The sequence below is a fragment of the Felis catus genome, chromosome B4 (genome assembly GCF_018350175.1).
Source record: "Felis catus isolate Fca126 chromosome B4, F.catus_Fca126_mat1.0, whole genome shotgun sequence".
In the NCBI taxonomy this organism is placed as follows: domain Eukaryota; kingdom Metazoa; phylum Chordata; class Mammalia; order Carnivora; family Felidae; genus Felis; species Felis catus.
The window spans coordinates 55,250,271-55,269,777 of NC_058374.1; the positions used below are offsets into that span (position 1 = coordinate 55,250,271).

At 37.6% G+C, this 19,507-nt stretch overlaps 1 protein-coding gene across 2 annotated transcripts in view; it reads right to left on the reverse strand.

The window, feature by feature from the left end:
- The window catches only part of GYS2 (glycogen synthase 2), a 50,535-nt gene that overhangs the window by 8,889 nt on the left and 22,139 nt on the right, over positions 1 to 19,507 (reverse strand). For both annotated transcript variants that reach the window (XM_019834666.2, XM_003988486.5), the window contains exons 6-12: positions 16,417 to 16,534; positions 15,893 to 16,013; positions 12,850 to 12,956; positions 11,899 to 11,958; positions 10,885 to 10,963; positions 9,791 to 9,904; positions 47 to 173 (exon numbers count right to left, since the gene is read on the reverse strand). In XM_019834666.2, coding sequence (XP_019690225.1) covers positions 47 to 173; positions 9,791 to 9,904; positions 10,885 to 10,963; positions 11,899 to 11,958; positions 12,850 to 12,956; positions 15,893 to 16,013; positions 16,417 to 16,534 — 726 coding nt within the window. The remainder of the gene's footprint in view (positions 1 to 46; positions 174 to 9,790; positions 9,905 to 10,884; positions 10,964 to 11,898; positions 11,959 to 12,849; positions 12,957 to 15,892; positions 16,014 to 16,416; positions 16,535 to 19,507) is intronic.

Here is a 19,507-nt window from a genome sequence, read left to right on the forward strand (position 1 = left end):
TATTAATAAAATTTAAAACATTCCCCAATCTATACAAGCCATATACCTGGAGTATAACCCCATGGTTCATAGTATGAAGGAAAAACTCCTAGATGACAACCTCGAACAAACTCTTCATAATCCATGGGTAATAAGGGGCTGGTGGAGGATAGGAACTCTGGGTGCAAAATCACCTAAAAAAGGGAAAATTCTAATGAGAAAAAAAGAATAGAAGAAATTAAAGCAAAAAATCTACCGTTTGGTATTCTGATACTGTAGAATCCTTGTGTTCTAGATTCAGGGAGAGAGAGAGAGAGAGAAGTAAAAAGAAAAAGAAAAAAGTGTGGGTGCATTTCTCTCTCTCTCCATTCTGTGTATCTAGTCTGTGGACCTACTTTCCCTCAGGTTCCAAGGCCTAGATTGGAGGAAAAATGTGCCCGTTTTTGTTCTCATGCTGAACTACATCCTTCAACCCAGATTTCGTTGACAATAAGGGTATTGTTTTAAGACTTTATTTCCAAGTAATCTCTACACCCAACATGGGGCTCAAACTTACAACCCTGAGATCAAGAATCACATGCTCTACCGACTGAGCGAACCAGGCATCCCAACAATAAAGATTTTATTTTGTTTTCTAGTGGCTGACTGTTGTCTTATTTCTCAATTGCTCCTACCTCAGGCAGGAAAGAGGAGAGCTATGTAATAGGCCATTCTCCATTGCCCCAGGCATGAGTTAGCCCAGAGTAACAGAGCTAAGAGACAGAGATACTAGGAATCTAATCTAAATTAGATCAGACTAGAAGCCTTCACCCAAATCACAATCCTCACTCACCTCAAGGTAATCACCTCCTAATCCATCTCCCTGTTTCTATTCTGGCAAGGTGTCTACTCAGTACAACGACTAGAGGGAACCTTTAAAAATGCCAACCCCTCCTCTGCTCAAAATCCTTCAGTGGCTTCCCATTTCACTCAGAGTAAAGTCCAAAGTGTTTACCATGGTCTTTTAAAGCAGTGGTGTCCAGGTAAATGTTTAAGAATGAAAAATCAAAATATAAGTATATATTTGTACATAAATTTACTACACATTTTACTGATATAAAAGATGTATAGCATACAATTTCCAAATAATAAAAAAAATGTACACACAAAAACCTACACACAGATGTTTGTATCAGCTTTATTCATAATTGATAAAACATGGAAGCCGTTAAAATATCCTTTAATAGGTGAGTGAATAAATAAACTGCAGTACATCCAGACAATGGAATATTTTTCAGCACTAAAAAGAAATGAGCTAGCAAGCAATGAAGAAAAATGTACATGGAAAAAAAAAATGTATATTACTAAGTGAAAAAAAAGCCAATCTGAAAAGGTTAAATATTGTATGAATCCAACTATATGACATTCTGGAAAAGGCAAAACTATGGAGACAATAAAAAGATCAGTGCTCAAATGGGGGCAGGGTTGAATAGGCAGAGCACAGAAGATTTTTAGGACAGTGAAACTATTCTGTATGATTTTGTAATGATGGATACATGTCATACATTTATCAAAACTCACAGAAGGTACAAACAATGTAAACTATGGATCTTGGTAGGTAATAATGTGTCAATATAGGTTCACCAATTGTAACAGATATACCATTGTGGTTGGAGATACTGATAGTGGGGAAGGCTACATATGTTCCCAGGGAAGGAGTACATGGGAGCTTTCTGTACTTTCTGCTCAACTTTGCTGTGAACCTAAAACTTATCTAAAGAATAGTCTATTAAATATATATGTAATGTACTCCTTATTATAAATTCTAGATGATTAAATACTCCCAAATGCTTTTGTTGACTTTGGCCAAAATCTTGTATTCAGAACTAGTACATGGTTTCAATGCCTGAACGTAGTAGTTCTGACGTGAGATAAATGTCAGAACTTCATAGGTTCATTGGTGACATGAGTGACTTCTTCCCTGAGTTGGACATTAGCCTTTGAATACTGGAAAAATATCTCCTCATGTTTTTGTGCCACTCACAATTTTGTGTAACAACCATAGACACACCCCCCCTTTTTTTTTTTTTTAATTTTTAAGTTTATTTATTTATGACAGAGAGAGAGAGAGAGAGAGACACAGCATGAGTGGGGGAAGGGCAGAGAGGGAGGGAGAAATAAAATGGGAAGCAGGCTCCAGGCTGTCAGCACAGAGCCCGATGTGGGGCTTGAACCCATGAACCGTGAGACCATGACCTGAGCCTAAGTCGGTTGCTTAACCAACTGAGCCACGCAGGTGCTCCTAAACACAACCCTTGTAAGCTTTATCTGCATTGTTAATACTGTATCCCTTTAAGTCTAGACAATCAAGACCCAATTAATCAAGCCATGATGGGTAGCATTCACTGTCTTCACTCTCTAGAGACTCCCACCATGGCCAGTTCCAAGTTATCAGTGTGATGTCACTGAACCAGAAATAGGAAGGGCAGTAGCACGTCCTTATAGAATATTTCCACCATGTGGGCACAATAGCCATAAATAACTTCAAGTGCATAGGTAATCATAGAATGTAATAAACAATAAGTATGTGATGTTTTTTGAGCATTACCTTTCATTTTAATATAATTGATTTATATTTTAAGTTGATATAATTTAAGTTTTTGATTAATATTTTTTAAGTAAAATTTTTTTAAATTTTATTTTTTGATATTTATTTATTTTTGAGAGAGAGAGAGAGAGAGAAAGACAGAGCATGAGTGGGGGAGGGGCAGAGAGAGAGGGAGACACGGAATCTGAAGCAGGCTCCAGGCTCAGAGCTGTCAGCACAGAGTCCGACACGGGGCCTGAACTCATGGGCAGTGAGATCATGACCTGAGCCAAAGTCAGACGCTCAACCGACTGAGCCACCCAGGCCCCAGTTGATATAATTTAATTTTTTAAAATATCTGTTTTTAACTGGCTCACAAAATTTCTGAAAATTTAGCAATTGGCTCTCGTGGGCTGGTATGAGCCCCTACTGGGACTGTACTGCCTGTAATGTTATGCAAATGCAGGGACAAGGGAGACAATGGCTATCATTAGAAAGCTATGAATAGAAAAGCTAGTTAACTGGTCACTTGGATGAAAGAACTCTGCTATTTCTCCTATTTATTAACGTTTTTCTTGAATCATTATTAGGTAATTTGTTAGTTTCTCCCCATAGTTAAGTAGTTATTAAAAATAAATAGAATCTGAGGGCACCTGGGTGGCTCAGCTGGTTGAGTGTCCGACTCTTGACTTCAACTCAGGTCATGATCTCACAGTTCATGAGTTTGAATCACATATCTGGCTCCAAGCTGACAGTGCAGAGCCTGCTTGGGATTCTCTCTCTCTCTGCCCCTCCCCAACTTGTGCTCTTTCTCTCTCTTTTAAAATAAGTAAATAAACTTTAAAAAAAAGAAAAAAAGTTTAGAAAATAAAATCTGATTTTAAAGTATTGGGATTATAATTATATATATATATAATTCATATACTATATATTATAGTATTTATATTGTGTATATATACATCATATACATCATATGCAAACATATATAAACACATAATATAATATATAACATATATATGCTTATATATATGCTTATAATATATATGCTTATAATGTGTATATATTATAATGTACATATAAATATATATTGTTTATATTGCATATATACATAATATACATACATATATACATAATATAATAAAAGAATAAGTATATATTTTTCCAAAGATAAATTTTTCTATATTTTTCCAAAGAGATTACTTTCTTTTTTTTTTTTTTTAATTTTTTTTTCAACGTTTTTATTTTATTTTTTTTGGGACAGAGAGAGACAGAGCATGAACGGGGGAGGGGCAGAGAGAGAGGGAGACACAGAATCAGAAACAGGCTCCAGGCTCTGAGCCATCAGCCCAGAGCCTGACGCGGGGCTTGAACTCACAGACCGCGAGATCGTGACCTGGCTGAAGTCGGACGCTTAACCGACTGCGCCACCCAGGCGCCCCCAAAGAGATTACTTTCAAGAAAAACCCTAATTTAGATATATAAGAACAATAACAGTTATATAATATGTTCTATATTATAAATAATGTTTTCATGTATCACTTCACTTAATCCTAGCAGAATCATGACATTCTCATTACCCTTATTTTATTTTATTTTATTTTATTTTATTTTATTTTATTTTAAAGTTTATTTATTTATTTATTTTGAGAGAAAGGGGCGGGTGGGGGAGCGAGAACGAGTGGGAGAGGGGCAGAAGGAGAGAATCCCAAGCAGGCTCTGCACTGTCAGAGTGGAGCCCAGTGTGGTGCTCAAACTCATGAACCGTGAGATCATGACCTGAGCCGAAATCAATAGTCGGACACTTAACCGACTGAGCCACCCAGGCACCCGATATTACCCTAATTTTAGAAATAAATTATAAACATTAGAAATAAATTATATACATTAGTTATATTGCAGGAGATCCATAAACAGGAGATAGGTTAAACTTAAAAAATAAAATGGTAAAACATCCAAAATTGACACAAATAGCAAAGTAAAAATAGGTAAAATGTTTTCCTCCATAAAGCAAGACCCGAGTTCCTATCATGTGCAAAATACTGCAGTAGGAAAAGCAACAAAAACACAGATACTGACTGTGTCCAGGCAGTCATCAAATGGGCAGCCCACTGTACTCCTGGCCAATATCAGCAAACAGGGATTCAAAACTCATTGTGTCTACTTTGGCATTTGGAAGCCTAGGAAAATTTGTACTCTCCAAAGACCATTTTGGAACATGAAAACATCATGGCTCATTCGTTTTGTTTCCAGCCAAACAGAATGACAGCACAACTAAAATAAGAGAACAGCTGCTGTGGGCCCTAAACAGCCAATTACAAGGGCCCAGGGCAGAGGAAAGGACGTTTGAGGTCAGCCCAAGGTCATAGGGAGGATTAAATGAGATCCTGTGTACAAAAGCCCCTAGCAGAGAACCTGGCTCACAGCAGGCCTTGGATCAGAAGGGAAAAAACAAATAAAAGCCAAAACGTTGCCTGACCATATTTATCCTGTGAGGGAATCAAGATCCCAGGAAGTTAATTTACTTTCACTGAGTGGTGGCACAGGGTCAAGACCTGGAATCTGCACTGTGGGGTTTCCCCGCTACACACACTGCCGAGACAGAACTGATGATAAATTCAAATTCAAAATAATCTGCAACACTTCCTGAATCAAATGGCCACAGTCATATGGAGAGCTCATCATTCCACTCTGAGGGTTAAGAATCACTCCATAGAGTTCTATAAATATTCAGGTGATCAAATATGCACTTACATTAGTTAAGCTTTTAAGGTTAGTGTTAAGCTTTTAAAGGATACCATTCATAAAATAAAATGCCTGATTCTGAATTGACCCAGATCCATCTCAGTGCTTTGAGTATATATTGTTATGAAGGAGTTATTCTTTTATTTCTTGTGTCAGTGTTTGCTTTATGATAATAATCAATGAATGTCTCAAAAGATTCATGAGTGTAACTGTATAAACATAATTTGTATGAGACAAACTTCCTTCCCCATTCACTCTACATAAGCCATGTGCTTTTATATCTCTGGGCCTCTTCATCTACTTCCTCTGCCTGTTATCTTCATGATCAACTGATACCGGCAAGATAAACTCCCGCTGGCTCCTCAATCAAGATCTAGCTCACAGGTCATCCATTTTATAAAACGTTATCAAGTCCTCCAGGCAAAGATAAGTCCTCCATTCTCTACTCTCATCAAACTGTTTACACCTCTTTTCTAAGAGTCATTGAGTACCAGGATTTGCTAGTATGGGGCTAAGTACAGATAAAAGCTAACATTTATACTGCATTATTATGCACCAGGTACTGCATTAAAGGCAACATCCATCATTTATTTAATCCTCACAACAGTTCTGTGAGTGTGGGTTTATTTGACCACCATTTCACAAATGAGAAGACTGAAGTCCATTATGTCATTTTACAAACTGATTAAGTGGCAGAGATTAAAGCCAGACAAGGGATCTTGATTGACAGCCCCAACTGCCTCCCCTGTGGAGAAACTACAGCAGTTGCTCTTAGCCTATAGACTTGGTAGAGGTGGGGACAAGGGCCAACTCATTTCTGCCCAACCAATGACTTTTTAAATGGGTGACATTTGTTTGGAAAAATCCCTACTGTGAATAGGAATCCCTATTAAAATTGTCGCAAGGCACCCATCTGCCTACCAACCTGAAACTGGTAGGTGAACAAAACATGTCAAAGTAAAACATAAAGGAAAGGTTTAGATACAGGGAAAAGACATATGTAGTAACACTTATCATATTTTAAATAAGTCAACAGTAAACCACAATCACACACGCGTGTGTGCGCACACACACCTCACATGGGCATCTTTTGTATTAAGAAAGGAAGCACTGTAAAATAATTCTGAATCTGTGTTAGCTATAGATTGTACTGTTGAAAACTATTTTTGTGTGTGGGCACAGGAGTGCATGTGCCTCTGTGTGTGTGAGTGCGTGCGTGTGTGTTTCCTTCCCCTAACTGACCTGCCATGTTAATGGTCTGTTTTTCCCCCTCATGAGTCACTACATAGTGCTGCCATGTGTGCATATTTTTCATTTATTTGTGAATTTTTATTAATTCTAGTTTTTGTTAATGACATTTGACTTTCCTTTCTGTAAAAAAAAAAAAAAAAAGGTTGAGCAATTTTTAGAACTGGGCTGCAGTCTGTGGGTCTTTACTCCTCATCCTTCCTCCCCGCTCTCTCCACCTGACTACCCCTCCCTGCCTGCCTTTGCCTTCAACCTCTTTATCCTTCACAGGCATTTTCACCAACAAGTGTTTCCATATCTAATCCTGTCTTGGTGTCTGCCTCTCAGAGAATGAAAACTGAGAAAATTCATATGAGACATAATCGCTGCCTCAAAGAACTCCCAGTCTCACTGGAGGAATGGACATAAATATTTTAAAAATACAAATAGTTCAGTGTGATGATTCCTAATTTGCAGTAGATAGAAATCATCTTGAGGATGCACATAAGGAGGCAATTGTTCTATTTGGAGTAGATGAATGCATGTTAAGAACAAATAAAGGAAGAGATGACTTCTAGGTTGGATCCCAAAGGAATTGTTAGAGCGGCTGAAGTTAGGGCACTTGAGAAAGAGAGAATAACAAAAACAAAGACACAGAGTTAGGAAAGCATTTGACATACTTAAGAAATATGTACTTGTCCATTCCTGAGATATTGCTTCACTTCTACCATACTTAAAAAAACAACAACACAGGTCAGCAAAGCATACTTTGTTCAGAGCTCTTAATTTCAAGAGACCTTCCAGGCTCAGTCTTCCCAAGAGCAAAGGAAGCATGAACCACAGCCATGGTTCCATGCTTCCTGTGCCATCTGTATTTACTATACATATCATGTGCCAGGCACCCAACAAGTCCTCAGGGGAAGAACCACAGATTTAAATATAAGTGTGACATACAAAGTTCTGTAAAGCTGAAAAGAAATGTGTAAGTTTTCCTTCTGCCACTATTTCCTTTTTAAGGTGGGGGGGGGGGAACTTGAGAAGGACCAGTCTAATTACATGAAAACGAGGTCAAATTAGTGCTGATACACTCTGAAGTAAGGTATGTTTCTGCAGATCCAATCGTGCTGAAAAACGTAAAGGATGGTGTACCCTTGGGAGATACATCCCTGCATTTTCAGGGAAAAATTTGTAGCCTACCTATTATGTGATGTGTGCTACAGGTAAAAATTTTGGAAATGCAGAAACACAAATGAAAAAATAAGTCACCCATAATTCTATAGCACATATTTTGCATGAGTGTGTGTGTGTGTGTGTGTGTGTGTGTGTGTGTGTGTGTGCAGAATGTGTTTAAATTGGATGGGTAACACCGCATGGGATATTTTATAAACAGCTTCTATCATTTAATTCTGCACTATGAGCTGTTACTATCTACTATCATGAAAATTCCTCCTGACTTAATTTCTGAGATACTTTTCCTCTTCTAACTCTTGCTCCTTTCTTCCACGGACTTTTCCTCTATCTCTTAAATCTTGAAGTTTTCTTGGGACAACACTTTTCTCTGCTCACTCAAGCTGGTCTTCCAGCACAGCAGGTTTGGCATTCCCCGGTATCCTCTACTGCCCCTGCACTGATAGCTCCCTTCTAAACCCAGACTCTGTTTTCTAAGTACACACAAAACATCTCTACTTGAATAGCTCACATGTAACTCAGACTCAGTCTCTCAAAAACAGAACTCAATTCATGATGTGACCTGACCCTCAAGCAAGCTTCTGATAATGCCTTTCCTTAGATTTTAGAAAGTATTGATTAAATAATGAAGCTATCATCCTTGCCTTCACCCTCTTTTTCCTTCCCAATGACCATGGGTCACTAAGTATGATCTTTTCTGTAGGCAACTACCATTGTTCCGTTCTCTCCAGCACTTCCGGCATGGCCTTTGTAAAGGGCCCTTATCATCTCTCAGCTGTACTTGGTGGGGCGTCCTTAACTTGTCTCCCTCTGCCACACCCACTCATGCTTGTACCAAGGAGTGAATGCAAGATGAGGAATGAATATATGAATGGACTATTTTTTTTTCCAAGAAATTTTGCAGAGAAGTGTGGAAAAGACAGAAACATTTAAAAACATCAAGAGGAGACCAGGTTAAGGCAAAGCTTGTTTGCTTATTAATGTGAGAATATTTAAGGAATGACAGCAAGGGAAGGAGCTAGTAAACCTGGAGCATAAGGGAGGACTAACAGGGGAATGAGGTCCCAGAACACCCTCAGAACCTAAAGGAAAAGAAATAATAATAGGTCAAGATTTATATTTGAGGGGTACTGAAGGAATTTAGATCTCATTGAATTCTCTGTTCGCCTGATAAGGTGAAAGAAAGAAGAAAAAGTGAGACCTTTGAAAAGATTGGTAAAAGCTTATGACAACTTCATCTGGAATACTGGTGAATGGGTTGAGTAGGGATCAGCAACTATCGTTTACATGTTCACCATTGTGCCCTGCACCAAGCACTGTACCTGGAACATATTTGGCCCTCGGTAAACGTCCTATAGACTAAGCTCCACGGTGGCAGAAACCAGGTCTTATTCACGCAATGAACACTGTGCTTAATCATTGTAGAAACTCAACGGTCAAAAAGAATGACTTGGTCTATAGAAAATTCTATAAAAATATCATTAGCCACACTCTCTGAAACCAGAAGCTTCTCGTATTATCCCTTTAAAGTTGAACTTTATCAGGAAGAAACAAAGAAAAGTCATGCTCATCTCAGAGATTCACTAATTAAAGTAATTCTTATATTATATTTGTATCATTAAAAATGAGGCAATTTCCTCATTCTTACTGCCAGTCTTGTACAACGTTAAGAATGATACTAAAACAGTCATTATATTTTAATCACCCAAGACAGGAAATACAATTATTTTTTTAGAAATATTATCTGAGGGGTGCCTGGGTGGCTCAGTTGGTTAAGCATCCAGCTTCAGCTCGGGTCATGGTCTCCCTGTTCCCTAATTCGAGCCCTTTGCCAGGCTCTGGGCTGACAGCTCAGAGCCTGGAGCCTGTTTCAGATTCTGTCTCCCTCTCTCTCTGCCCCTCCCCTGCTCATGCTCTCTCTCTCTCTCTCAAAAATAAATGAAATGAAATGAAAAAAAATTTTTTTAAAGAAATATCATCTGAAATAGTTCTGATAGGTGTCAAAACAAACACGAGAGGCTTCTAATAAACTCTCAAAAATATATTCTATGTCATTTTGAAATGCCCTATGTAAACAATTAGTTGTACCTTGACTCTGTCTGTGCGGTTGTTGAAAAGTCCGATCCGTCTAATGGTGCTGAGGATGGGATCAGTGGAGTCATCAATCATGTTGTGAGTGGTCACTGGAGGCAAAGACTGTCGCTGAAGTCATAGAGGAAAGAAAATGTCAGTTGTGGAAAGAATGAGTGTGACTAATTTCAACAATAGGTCATTGGCAACACATCATCAGCCTTCAGTCTGCTGAAATGACAGTAATGATGATGACTAAGTTTTGTGTGTGTTTCAGAGGAGGATAATGGGTTGAAGAACTTCCTTCAGATATTATGATACCTTTGTTTTTCACCTGCAGCCACTATGTGAAAGGCCTAGACTTCTTGACTACTTTCAGGATTTATTTAGAATGAAGGTGTCCTGAAATCTTGACTCAAGATGAATGCCTTTCCTGGATCCTTCCTAGCAGGGCTGACCTCTGATGGTTCCTGATGCCTCACTACTGTGACAAGATGTGACACCTAGCTTCCATTTTTTGCAATAAGTTCACTCAACTGAGAAACAGTCACCGTTTCTCTATCATGACTCAAAATGCTCTGCTTTTTGAAAATTTTAGGGATGATTTTATCGTCATTGCAATATATACAGTTTTTCAAACAGATATATTCATTCCAAACAAGTTTTTTAAGTGGATACAAGATACATTCCATGAAAATGTTCAAAAGAGCCCTGAAAAGCACCCATAAAACAAGCAAAGTTGTTATTTAGGTGAATGCATAAAAAATGACTTTTCGGGGCGCCTGGGTGGCGCAGTCGGTTAAGCGTCCGACTTCAGCCAGGTCACGATCTCGCGGTCCGTGAGTTCGAGCCCCGCGTCAGGCTCTGGGCTGATGGCTCGGAGCCTGGAGCCTGTTTCCGATTCTGTGTCTCCCTCTCTCTCTGCCCCTCCCCCGTTCATGCTCTGTCTGTCTATGTCCCAAAAATAAAAAATAAACGTTGAAAAAAAAAATGACTTTTCTAGCTCTTACACTTAAACATTTCCCAAACTAGCCCATTCCAATAAATTCAAATATTGATCTAAATTGATTTTAACAATCTCGGGAAGTGATGGGCACTCTTGTCCTTGTTACCTGAGTTGAAAAGATGGCTCTTTTCATAACTGTTACATCATCTCGATCCAAAATATTGTTCATGTCAGGAATTTCTCCTCTGTGAGGAAAACCATGTTAATAACAAAAATAAAAATAACTGGCACTAATTCAATGTTTCCTATGTGTCGGACTCTGTTCCAAGCACTTCAAAAGTAAATATAAAACATAGTTTTATATAAATATAAATATAAAAACATATGGTTTCCTGATGAAGCTTATAGACAAATTCCTAAAGCATGAAGAAAAATAAAAGAACAATTTTGATAGCATAAAAGAAAATGAAAATTTTTAAACATTAATGTTGACCATGAAAAGGACATTTTCATCATATTTAGCCTAGTCTTGAGTATCATGTTCCAAAGTGGCCATAACTGTCCATCTATGAGTTAATATTTTTACTGGTAAAAGGAAATGATTCATGCCTGCCACCATCGATCAGAAGATAACACAGCTTTCTCTTCATATTGTAATAAAATCCATATATTTTATATATATTATTATTTTATAATACATTTTAATTTGATTTGATTATTTAGATTTTATTTTATAAATTTATATATTTAATTTATTTCATTATGTATTTAATGTTTATCATTCATAAAGTAAATATAGATTAATTAACATTACTTAATGTTAATAAATATTTTAATATGTGAGTAAATATAAGTATTTAATATATAAAGTCAATGTATTTTTTGACTCAAACATCTTTTGAAATCTCCCTCCATTTCACATTGACATATAATCCTTAATGAGACTTCCATTGAATTAGAACCTATTTACTTATGTAAATATGTTCTCATTTGTACATCTTGTTTATAACTATTTGCCAGATGAAAGAGAAAACAAAACCTGTTCACATGACATAATACATATTCAAAGTCTACTAATTCCTTTATATTGGAACAAAGGAAACACATTATAGTGTAAATTGTTAAATTTGAACAGTGGAGCCCTAAAATGTTTGAAGTGGTCAGGATTCCCAGCACCTACCTTAATAATGCATCATAGAGTTTCTTTCCAAATTTTTCCTTCACAGAATGTGCAATGTCCCTGTATAAATTGAAAGATTTATAATTTAAACAGTGTCACAATTTGTAATCTTTTTTTGCTATGGCCATGCTGATGTTTTTGTCAGTGTATTTTTTGAAATTACAGGTCCTTTGGTACAAGCTCTTCTATTGTTTTTCCTGGTTGCCAGTCTAGTTGAATTAAAACCTCCAGAGCTGAGGCAGCAGAACAGCACTGAGCGGCCCACAGAGCTTCACATTTTTTTGCTTCAGGCGAGAGCAGGGAGGGGGTGTGGCTGGAAGTACAGATGTAACAAGATGGGGAAATTCTGTGATAATTGTTGAATCTGGGCTATGGGCATGTAGGGTGTCATTATACTAATCTCTTCGGCATTCATTTTTAAATTTTCACAAGAATTTTTTTTTTTTTTTTTTTTTAAGTTCAACCCATCTTTAAAGATTTCTAGGGCCTCCTGGGTGGCTCGGTTGAGTGTCCAACCTCAGCTCAGATCATGATATAACAGTTCATGGGTTCAAGCCCTGCATTGGGCTCTGTGCTGACAGCTCAGGGCCTGGAGCCTGCTTCGGATTCTGTGTCTCCCTCTCTGTCTGCCCCTCTTTTGCTCATGCTCTGTTTCTGTCTGTGTCTCAAAAATAAATAAATGTTAAAAAAAAAGTCTAAAAAAATAGTAAAGATTTCTACAGAGGTTTTATCCTTCCACAGTGGTTCATTCCAAAGCTTTTACAGTAACATAGTCCAATAGGCATTCCATAATCTGACATAATAGCCTAGTGAGAAGTGAGTAGCATTTGTGCTATAATAATATTAAGGGGAAAAAAAACACAACAGTCCAAAAAGATGTATCAGAAATTATGCATGTTAAAAAAATCTCTACACTTATTGCTTGAGAACATTTATAGGACATGAGATTACCATAGTTGTTTCCGCACTGCCTGGCCTTTCAGGGTTTCCACATTGAAATTGTTTGTCTTGGCAGGCATAATGAAAAACACCACCACTGTGACGTCACTTTTATGCATCTAATGAGGGATTAGGAAACACAACCAGTCAACTACCACAGATAAAAGAAAACATCAACAGATGGACCTTAAACTTAAAAAAAAAAATAGTGTTTTACATTATCTTTAGATAAAAGGAATATTTATTTATGATTGACAGAGAAATTATACCCACTTTCCTGAAGCTGACTCCGAAATATTATTTTATTTGGGCTTTCAGTCAAGATTTACTAACAATTTGAATATTCACACATAAAATATTTTCATTAATCAGCTAAAATATAGAGCAACTGCTATTGATAATTACAGTGCTTTTCTGGGGTTAAAAAAAGTCATAGGAGGGGCACCTGGGTGGCTCAGTTGGTTAAGCATCCGACTTCAGCTCAGGTCATGATCTCATGCTTGTGCCCTGCACCAGGCTCTGTGCTGACAGCTCAGAGCCTGGAGCCTGTTTCGAATTCTGTGATTCTGTGTCTCCATCTTTCTCTACCCCTCTCCAGCTTGTGCTCTGTCTGTCTCTCTCTCAAAAATAAATAAATATTAAAAAAAAATCTACAGAAGTCATAGAATAGGAAACTCACTCCAGGAATAGCCACTGTATTAGAGAAGAATAAATGTACTATCTGAAAGAATGCTTTCTTTCAATTTCTCCAAGTATTATAATTATTTTTGATGTCTAAAATAGCAACTGGCTTTTTCTTCACACTTAAAAGTAAAGTGACTATTAGGAGCACCTGGGGGCCTAGTCGGTTAAGTGTCCCACTCTTGATTTTGGCTGGGGTCATGATCTTGGAGTTCATGACTTCAAGCCCCGCATTGGGCTCTACATTGACAATGCAGAGCCTGCTTGGGATTCCCTCTCTCTGCCCCTCCCCTGCTTGCACTCTCTCTTTCTGTCTCTCAAAATAAATAAATAAACATTAAACACACACACACACACACACACACACACACACACATTTATGCAGCCACTCTGGAAAATAGTGTGGAGTTTCCTCAAAAAATTAAAAATAAAATTACCCTACGGCACAGCAATAGCACTTCTAGGAATTTATCAAAAGGATACAGGAGTGCTGATTTGTAGGGGTACATGTACCCCAATGTTTATAGCAGTGCTATCAATAGCCAAATAATGGAAAGAGCCCAAATTCATCAAGTGATGAATGTATAAGGAAGATGTGGCATATATATATGTATACACACACACACACACACACACACACACACACACACAATGGAATACTACTCAGCAGTGAAAAGGAATGAAATCTTGCCATTTGCAACAATGCTGATGGAATTGGAGAGTATTATGCTAAGTGAAATAAGTCAGTCAGAAAAAGATGGATATCATATGTTTTAGTCATATGTGGAATTTGAGAAACTTAACAGAAGACCATAGGGGAAGGGAAGGAAAAATAAGTTACAAACAGAGAGGGAGGCAAACCATAAGAGACTCTTAAATACAGACAATAAACTGAGGGTTGATGGGGGTGGGGGATTGGGGGGGGCAGGGAAAACAGGTGATAGGTATTGAGAAGGGCCCTTGTTGGGATGAGCACTGGGTGTTGTATGTAAGTGATGAATCATGGGAATCTATTCCTGAAGCCAAGACTACAATGTATACACTGTATGTTAGCTAACCTGACAATAAAATATTAAATATATATTTATTTATTATACACACATATATATGTGTGTATATATATATATTTAAAGTGACTGTTAAATAAATGTATAGATAAATTGATTAATAATGTCCCTAAACATGATATATGTTTGATATAGCCTTGACTCCATCTATAAAGCTTGTTGAATAGATACATACTAGGAATATTATGGAATAAGATTATTCCAGCCTATTCTAGAAAAATCCATCTGGTCTTTATTATTGTATTACTTCCTTATTAATGTGGTATCAGGAAATCTTTTAGGATACTTAGTACAATATCTGCTCTAAGGCAAAAACAAATCTATGTTCAAGAAAAAAAATTAACTGGACAGTGGTTCAGAGCTCAGTAAAGTTTAGATTGTCTTGGTATCTCAGTAAGATTGAAATTCTACACCCATCACCTATAGCGTACTCTTATTTATTCTATATTTCTACATGATAGAATTAGAATATAAGCCAGTAACTTTTATCACTAGCTTTTACATGATACCATTTTGTATAGCTGCTTCTACTGGCACAAGTTTTATTGCTGGATTAACTGGGAACCTATATTAAGTCTCACCTTCCTGAGCAAAAAAAAAAAAAAAAAAAAAATGATTCCACATTGAAGTGGGAGGCTCCTTTCCCCTCCTTCATGTGTCCCTGTTAGTGGGACATCTCCTAGTTTCACAATTCAAGACTCTTAATCTCAGGGGGAGGCATGGCAGATGAGCAGGGAGAGGAAAAGCATTTGTGTGTGTCTGTCCAGTTGTACAGAGAGCAAAGGCTTGGTTGCCAGCTGTGCATGGTACATGTTCCTCTGAAGGCCTTCTTAGGTTGGGGGAAGATGGCAATCGGATGAGATAACGAGTTCTAATAGCAAGTTCAATATTAGGAAGCCTATTGGTGTCATATACAAAGCCACATCTTCCATTAAAGACTTTTTTGGTTTTAAAAATTGCAAATTTTGTTCTGCGTTTGCTTGATTTCCTCATATTTATCTTCCAATCGATTAACTCTTGGGACAGGAGAAGGAATGTTACAATGTCATCTTAAAACATAACACCATAAGCTTGTGGCTCTCTTTAAAAAGTATCTGATCAGGTAAATATACAAGTGAACAATGTAGCAATCCCAATAAGCAAATTGAAAGACCAGAGTCATTTTTAGAATAAGGTTGTCATTTTAAGTAATCAAAATCATGTATTCTCTTGAAAACATCCTAAGACACCAGAAAGTTCTTTACTTCTCACAGAAGGAAGTCCTGTTATAAAAGTAGTACATGGTGTACCACCTAGGATGTTCTTACCCTCAGCAGGAAATTTAACCTGGATAAGGCTTCTAGGAAGATGTCAGCTCCTTTGTTTGAAAACTCGTATCTCCCAGCAATGAAAAGGAACAAAGTCTTTTCAAGGTCAAAGTCCAGATGACTAAAACAAAACAAAACAGTTTCAAATAAAATAAGACAACAGCAACAAAATGTACAAATGAATTCTGTTAAAATTTAATGGGACTGAGAAAGGTAAACATTTACTATAACAATCTTGTTTTCTCTATGTCATAGGTCCCTAAAACATGTGCTATTTTAAAAAAAAAATTTTAAATGTTCATTTATTTTTGAGAGAGAGACAGAGGGTGAGTGGGGAGGGTCAGAGAGAGAGAGAGAGAGTGAAACAAGAATCTCAAGCAGGCTCCAGGCTCCATACTGTCAGCACAGAGCCTGACACAGGGCTCGAATCCATCCATGACCTGAGCCGAAGTCAGACACCCAACTGACTGAGCCACCCAGGTGCCCCCGTGCTTTTTTTTTTTTTTTAATAAAGAAAAGCATACCCATAGAAATGACCTCGAACAAAATCTTGGATCCTGGCCTTGTACGTGGCATGTAGATTTTGAAACTCATGTACTGCTGAAAATTTCTTAACACTCAAGCCATTTGGAGTAACTACATCTGGAAAAGCAAAAATAAGGTCACCATAAATATCTTCTCTTGGGAGGGGTACCATTGTAGAAAAATAGTGTGCTTAAATATATAAAATTAGATGTCTATTAACATTTCTAGTTTCTAGCATAGAACTAAAAATTTGTAACACTTCACAATAAATTGTTGATATAGGAAATCAGGAGTGTGTTACCAAAACAATATTAACTAGTACAATGAAACATCTAATTAAAAGCACTAATAATGATTAGTATAATTTTCCTTTATTGATTGCTTACTATGCACCAGGCACTGTTCTAAACACTTTAAAATGTAATTCATTTAATCCTTGCAAAAACCAATGGAGTAGGTGTTCTTATCTGCATTTTCAGAGACAGAAATGGAGGTACAGAGTTGTTAAGGAATCTGTCCGAGAACACAAGTGTCAGTAGGAGTAGAATCCATGCATTCTGCCTCCACGTGTTGTGTCTTTAATCATTTTGTACACTGAACTACCTCTTAGCAACTTATTTTGACCATGTGGGAAATGTTCTGTCCACTTGGAAAACTGGAAAGGCAAGCCTTTATTTCTAATTCCCAGAAGATTTTACTCAAGCAGGAAGACATTTTTGTTTTCCAGAATACTAGTCTGTGACAAGAAAGATAGAGACTACTCGGAGTACAAAATTAGAGCTACCTACTGACTTGAATACATGGGTTGTTGCATTTAGTAGCAGTAAAAACAAATGAGATAAAAAAAAGCTATGTCAAAAAAATTTAACATATGGCATTGGAGATTTTTGCTAGATTTGAGATTTGAGTTAAAATTATAAATATGCCATTATTTTTGAAGGATATTTTACAGTTAACAAACTACCTTAAGTTTTTTTTTTTAATGTTTGTTTATTTTTGAGAGAGAGAAAGAGAGAGAGATAAAAAGCGTGAGTGGGGGCGGGGCTGAGAGAGAGAGGGAAACACAGAATCTGAAGCAGGCTCCAGGCTCTGACCTGTCAGCACAGAGTCTGATGCAGGCTCAAACTGCTGGAACCGCAAGATCGTGACCTGAGCCAAAGTCAGATGCTTAACCCACCGAGCCACCCAGGTGCCCCAACAAACTCCCTTTTGAAATGGTTCCACAAAATCAACTCAGGCTTCTTGGTCATTTCTCGTATAAACAACTCATGGTTCTTATGAGTTTTTACTAAGTAATTGGGCAAATGCTATACTCCTTTGCATACCTCCCCACAGCAGAGTGGATTTTAGGTTGCCAAGGTTTCTAGTAAAAGCCCTCGTGAATAATTCCTGGATAAAATGTATAGAGTGATCTGGATAGTAGACAATCCTCCCTTATAATGTATTTATCTTTCCATAACATTATATAGTGCTTACCTTGTGCTAGACTCTAGTATATTTGATAAATATTAATTTAATTTTTGTCAAACCACAGGAAGTATAAGTTATTTTGCTATCCTCATTTTACAGATGAAGAAACTGGCCTGTTGAGAGGTTATTTGGCCAAGATCAAAGTAACTACAAAGTAACAGAGGTAGGATTTAAAAACAAGGCAGCCTGGCTCTGAGGTCTATGCCTTTATCCACTGTGGTGGTCAGCTGTATTGTCCAAAAAGATATAGAAGCCCAAAATGTATATGAATATCTCCTTATTATGACTCTATTTCCTCTGGAATTTTTTTTCATTGTTTCACAAAGCTATATAAGGATGAGATTGTGCAGATAGGATAGTAGCTTTAAGAGAAAGTTTTATTTTAAAACAGGAAAAAAACCCCACAAGTATTTTTGTAAGCTCAGAAAAAGATACTGTATGCAAGAAACAGGAAATATGCAAGAAAGAAATAGCGTGGTGATGGAGTACGTTTCTGTAAGGGACATGACAGTGATAATCCAACTGAATGCTGGAGAATACTTGGAAAGACAAAAGAGGAATAGGCTCTTTATTCTGCCATGATTCAAATTTCTTGGATTCTTTTTTTTTTAATTATCTGGCACCTTGAAATACTTCCTCTAGACATTCAACAACCTATATTTGGAAGAAAGACAACCAGAGACAAGATCACAGGGATTAAAGAAAGAGGATATATTAATTAGGACTGTTTGGTCGCAAGTAACAGACCCAGTGCTAACACTGTGTGAATAGGTCCTAACCCTGGTTTATCTATAATAATGAGGAATTTATTCACAGGATGCTAGTGTCTCATGGCAAGGGTTTCTCTGGGCTTCAGGAATTGGTTTAAACCATTAGTTTAAATCACTGTGGAGAATCTAGAGTCTGTTTCTTCTTTTCATTGTACTTCACTGTAGGTTAGCCTTCTTTGCATCCCATACAACATAGAAGAAAAATGGGTACTGCCAACAGCTTCAAAGCTGACATTTCTTTTTTTTTAATGTTTATTTATTGTATTTTGAGGCAGAGAGAGGGAGTGGGGGAGGGGCAGAGAAAGAGGGAGAGAGTGAATCCCAAGCAGGCTCTGTGCTGACAGTGGGTCTCCATCTCACCAACTGTGAGATCATGACCTGAGCCAAAATCAAGAGTTGGGCGCTCAACCAACTGAGCCACCCAGATGCCCCTCAAAGCTGACATTTCTGTTATACAAGAGTGCATTCATACAGACTCATCTGTTTAGACTCCCTCTATGGGAGTATTCTGATTGGCCTGGTTTATGTTGGGTATCTGCCTCTGGACCAATCTGCTGTGGCCAGGTGATAGAGTCACATTTTTTTAAAGTTTATTTATTTATTTTGAGAAAGAGGGAGAGAGCGCACAACCAGGGGAGGGACAGAGAGAGAGAGAGAGAGAGAGAGAGAGAGAGAGAGAGAGACACTCCCAAGCAAGCTCCAAACTGTCAGCTCAGAGAGGGGCTTGATCTCACAACCATGAGATCATGACCTAAGTCAAAAGCAATAGTCGGACACTTAACCTACTGAGCCACCCAAGCACCTAGAGTTATGTTTTATGAACATGCCTCTTGGCATTGCAACCTCTGGA